General features: G+C 47.2%; 2 protein-coding genes across 2 annotated transcripts in view; one reads left to right on the plus strand and one right to left on the minus strand.

Moving 5' to 3' along the window:
* PPTG_20859 (hypothetical protein) overlaps positions 1 to 489 on the plus strand; it is a gene marked incomplete at both ends in the record, with an annotated part of 1,048 nt that extends 559 nt beyond the window's left edge. Inside the window, one exon of the mRNA XM_008893059.1 lies at positions 77 to 489. Coding sequence (XP_008891307.1) covers positions 77 to 489 — 413 coding nt within the window. The remainder of the gene's footprint in view (positions 1 to 76) is intronic.
* Positions 490 to 822: 333 nt separating this feature from the next.
* On the minus strand, positions 823 to 2,214 carry PPTG_01162 (hypothetical protein; the record flags this gene model as incomplete). The annotated part of the gene is made up of 1 exon (XM_008892766.1): positions 823 to 2,214. One exon carries the CDS (start codon positions 2,212 to 2,214, stop codon positions 877 to 879), a length of 1,338 nt encoding a protein of 445 aa, XP_008891014.1. The 3' UTR covers positions 823 to 876.
* Positions 2,215 to 4,805: the final 2,591 nt, after the last annotated feature.

Here is a 4,805-nt window from a genome sequence, read left to right on the forward strand (position 1 = left end):
GAGTTCCTACACGTCAAGCGAGACTGGAACCAAAGCGCGGACAGGTTAGCTAACACCGCACTACATCAGTAAGAAGGCGCAGTGGTTATCGCGGAAGCAAACTGCGACGATTTGGTGGTCCTCAACCGGCTCCAGGAGCTCCTACTCCCGAAGGACGAAGGGTCTGTCGTCCGGATGGCCTCGACGACTCGATCACGAACACGCTCGAAGAACTCGGCGGAGGTGCTACAACTAGATGTGGCTCAACGCATCAGGACGGATCGGGTTTTGCGAGCACAGAACGAAGAAAAGTGGATCGTAAACCTCAAGGCGTACCTGGCAGGCGACTTGGAGAGCCTAGATGCTGGCGATGCGCGAGCTTGCGGCAAAATCGCGGGCGACTACGACGTGGACGACGGTGGGATGCTCCCTTACTGCCCACGCGCGGGAAGGGACGACGGTGACCACGATCGTCTGGCGAAGCTGGTGGTGCCAGAATACCTACAGTAAGATGTACTTCACCATTATCACACGAGTGTGGAAGGAGGACATCAAGGGGTCGGAAGAACGTACCAGCGAATCAGGACGCACTTCCACTGGCTTGGCGATTGCACGGCCATTTGCCAGGGTCGATTGAATCGGCCCTTTTGGAAATTTTGAGTAAAACTCATATTAGAGAAGTGAGACACTCGCCAAACGTGGTTAAATTAAGGGAATGTAAATCGTACTTTAATGAAAACGTACATAACAGCATAATAGCATTTACAATTAGAATATTGAAATACTAAACTGACGTTGTATTGGCCAATACTGCAATATACTGGTTGATACAATCAACACTACCTCTGTTTCTTTTTTAAATGACTAGCATTATTGGAAAACCTGTCACCACCATGTCTACTGCTGCGTCTCGCTTCCATCTTGCGACTTTTGACTGGTCTGGGTTTGTGTCTGCTGAGTTTGGTCACCCGACAATTTGGTGAAGATGGCGCCAAGCCCTGCGATTCCGTCTTCACTTGCACGACCGTAGAAGCCATTTAGCTGAAAACCCTTCGGCGCTTTCGCGACGGCACTGTTAGCCGTAGTCGTTCCATGCTCGATGGAATTGCCCTTACTCGTTGTCAGTTTAAGGTAAAAGATGCACGTGTGTCCATCCTTCTTGTCCCAGTGAACCTCCATGGAATTGATGTACTCCCCCTCCTGCAGAGACAACTTATTCGAGGTTCCACCAGTGCCACCGTGAGAAAGAGTACTTTCAGTCGGATCTGACACCGCGAGGGTCACAGCATCGACACGTCGAGCGCCACGAATCGCAATGGAGCTTACGGTTTGTCCAGGCTCGACGAGTCCTAGATCAGTGAAGTAGGTGCCGTGTGGGCCACCGAAGGCTTTGCCGAGGTTAAAGTCGGGGTTCGCAGACCAGGAAAACGTGGAGGAAATAGGCGGGTGGTCTGACAATGCTTTTCCGTTCTTGTCGAGGAATGCCTTGTTCTCGTTGTTCCACTTGTCCAGCTTCAATGTGACGTACTTGCCGCTGCGGTACATGATCTTGTCCACGACCTCACACTTGTTAGTCATGTTGGACGTCTCGCACTTGATGGCTTCAGCACCCTTCTTAGGTAGCTTACCCTTGCGGACGTATTCAATCCAGCCATCGGTCAAGTTTTGACTGGTCACGAACTCAGCGATCGTGTCGAGTTTACGTGTGTAGCGCGTGTTGGTGTCGCCCATGACGATGACGGCGTTACCGGCAGAGTTTTCGGTGATATAGTCGCCCAGTTGCTTCAGGTTGGAGGCTCGAGCTACTTGGTCGTTATCGGATACACCAGCATCCGCATGGAGATTGTACACATCAATAATGACGCCGTCCGCCAGTTGAACAGCTTGCATCGTGAACCCCTTGGGTGTCATGCAGTCAGCGCTCTCGTCATTGCTACATTCGCTCCATTTCGTGCGTTCCAGACCCAAAGTGCTGAAGGGGAGATTCGATAGAGTGTTGAGACCGCTACCGAAGGGTACGCCACCGCTCGTGGGTGTACGGTACTTTTGGGTGTTCTCCTTGTACAGGTAGGCATGATAGTTGAAGTCTTCTTGAACGTTGACGATGTCCCAGTCGCTGATGCGCTTGCCCATTTCAACGCTGTAATCGGCCGGGTCGCCGCTGGAGAGGATAGCTGGCAGCCCTGCAACATTGTAGCACAAGACTGAAAACGTATTCGCACCGGCCAACGCCATGGCTCACTCAGGTCGGACTGCTCTGAAGAAGACAACTTGGGAAGTGAGTACCAATTCCAACAAACAGCAAATGTATCGAGAGAGAAGCTCGCTCTCAACACTGTTACAGAAACTATGCCACACTCACTCAAACTCCTTCGATTGACGTTTACGAGCGCAGCAGATCACTCTTTGTAGCGCAAGCCAGGAATACAGATGAGCTTTGCGAATTTACATGAGGAGGGACCGATACATTGTTGCAGATAATATGCATAGCGTTCAATCTCTAACCTACAGATGTTGTTACGGTAAAAGCGCTTGTGCAGAACGGTTGAAAAGCGTTGTGTCTGAGGAAACGAATCGGTATCCGAGGATAGAGTGGCCGCAATCGGTTCCTACACCTCGTTTGGCAGTGATAACCAACATCAACATAACTACTTCCGACGCGTTTTGCTTGTGGTTCAAAAGTTACGCGGAGTTAGGCATAAACATGTTATTTTTACGGAAGTGGCAATCCATTTTTTGATAAGTTGCACATTGTCAAGTTGTTTGCGTGCCAATTTGTTGGATTATGGTAATAACACTTGAAATCAGTGGCCAGCCCGCACTATCTTACTCAGTCGACTTGCGGTGAGCATCAGGCTGTGCTGTTTTTATTTACAGTTTAATTTCGTGTTTAATTAGAATTGTGATTTGTTTGATAGTGTTTTATTGACTGAGTTACTTGGTACTTCTATTTGTAAAACAGACCCCTTCTTCTCGGGAAAATGACCAAAGCGGTGTAAATGCGTGTTTGAAATGTCGAACCAGTGTTTTAGTGGCTTGATCGGTGTGCTGTAAACAGTCGTTACCTTCTGAATTTTAGGCAGTGCCCTAGGATTAAAACTAAATACCTGAACCAGTGTGCACTACAGATGATAAGTATGGCCACGGCTCAAGGCCCGCGGGGGCGACAGAGGTGCGCGTCGTATCTCTTTGCTCGAAGCGCTGGACGCGCCCGTATAGATCAATACCGAAATGTCATGTCGACACCACACGAAAATAGCGAATTCCCTCCTGTAGGCTTGTTCGGATAGAGTTTATAGCCACGGCAGTGTCATAGCCCCTACAGACACCGGTCCTCGCCACCAACGAGACACCCGACGAGTCACAGCGAGACCAATGTTAAGTACGTTTACGTCCTAACTGACATCGTAACGAAGTAACTATGACGATTGACGAAAGGTTGAGCGTGGAGAACAATGGAAATTAAAAAGATATCACAGAGAAGCGCAGCCTAGCAAACGAGGCTTGGCATTGTAGTAGGTGCTGGCTGCAACAATGGCCATAACAAAGGATCATGGAATGCTGTCGATGCAAGGTACCGCAGGATTACGATCTTAAGAAGGAACAAAGAGGCAAAACCACCGCTAGAATGCACGACGACAACGGACAAGGTGGATCATGAGCATTGAGAGGACGTCACAGAAGTGGAATATCGTTGTGGGAGGCTGATCACAAACGAGGGATATACAAAGTTGCTAGATCGGTTCGTATTTTAGCGGGATATGCATCATGTATACTAAACTTGTAACAACTTTTCCAAAATGATTCGATCAGTGTATCAGATTTTGTTGAAATACATGATCAGTCATCGCACACAGATTCGGCTAAAATATATATTTACTCTGATTTGATCATTTCTCCCTATTCTTCTCGCTTGGACAGGAAGAGTAATGGCTTGGTTGCGTTCTCCATGCCTGGTGTATTTTAATTCTCTAATATTTTGGTATTAAGGTTAATAATAATAAAAAAGTACCGGCAAAAAATTAAAGCCATTCCTAAACCCTAAGCTCCTATTTTCGTGATTTGCGTCCGTATGGCTACCCGAATAGCATCCGTCCATGTTTGGGTCAATATTCTCCGCCAACTTATATTGAATCGACGGTTAAATATGAACCGTTCTTGGGGGATTGAACACTCTCAAGACAACTTTATTTGTAGCTAAACTAGTGAATCGAAAAAGTGCATGCCCGGACAACAGAAAAAGTTGCGTCCACCTCAAAACCATATGTTTGGACTAAAGATGCTGAAGCCTGTGTTCAAAGTCCTATCAAACAGCTTCGTTTGGAACTATATACCACTCACTCTCAATTTCTTGTAGACCAGTGGTTATCATTTTGCATTTTTCAGATTTACGGTTAAGCAACGTACATTATGCATAGCACATCATCTAACCAGTTGAACCTTGTCTTGGGAGGTCATACTACCATAACCAAAATTTTGAGTGGTAGGACTATTTTTTTGAAATTTTCACCAGAGAGACTTTTTATCTCAATGGCATGAATTATATAAGGTATGCCACCGCATACGTTGTGGGTATATATCGTAAGTATGTACAGGCCGACGGCTACGATAGGAGAATAAACCGTGTCAAACTGCCGAAGCGGGGCTATTAACATTGCTTTAGTTGGTATCATTTGGGAAGTATCTTAGCGTGGTGGATTGAATGCCACAGACACAGTGTGTGTGTCCACCCACATCGAATTGCAGCAAGCTTAGTGGCTGTACTATTACACGTACCCCGAATTGTTTAGTCACAATGTACCCTGAATAGGCCTGTGGTGTGCACC

This window comes from Phytophthora parasitica (assembly GCF_000247585.1).
Source record: "Phytophthora parasitica INRA-310 unplaced genomic scaffold supercont2.1, whole genome shotgun sequence".
NCBI classification, from domain to species: Eukaryota; Oomycota; class Peronosporomycetes; order Peronosporales; family Peronosporaceae; genus Phytophthora; species Phytophthora nicotianae.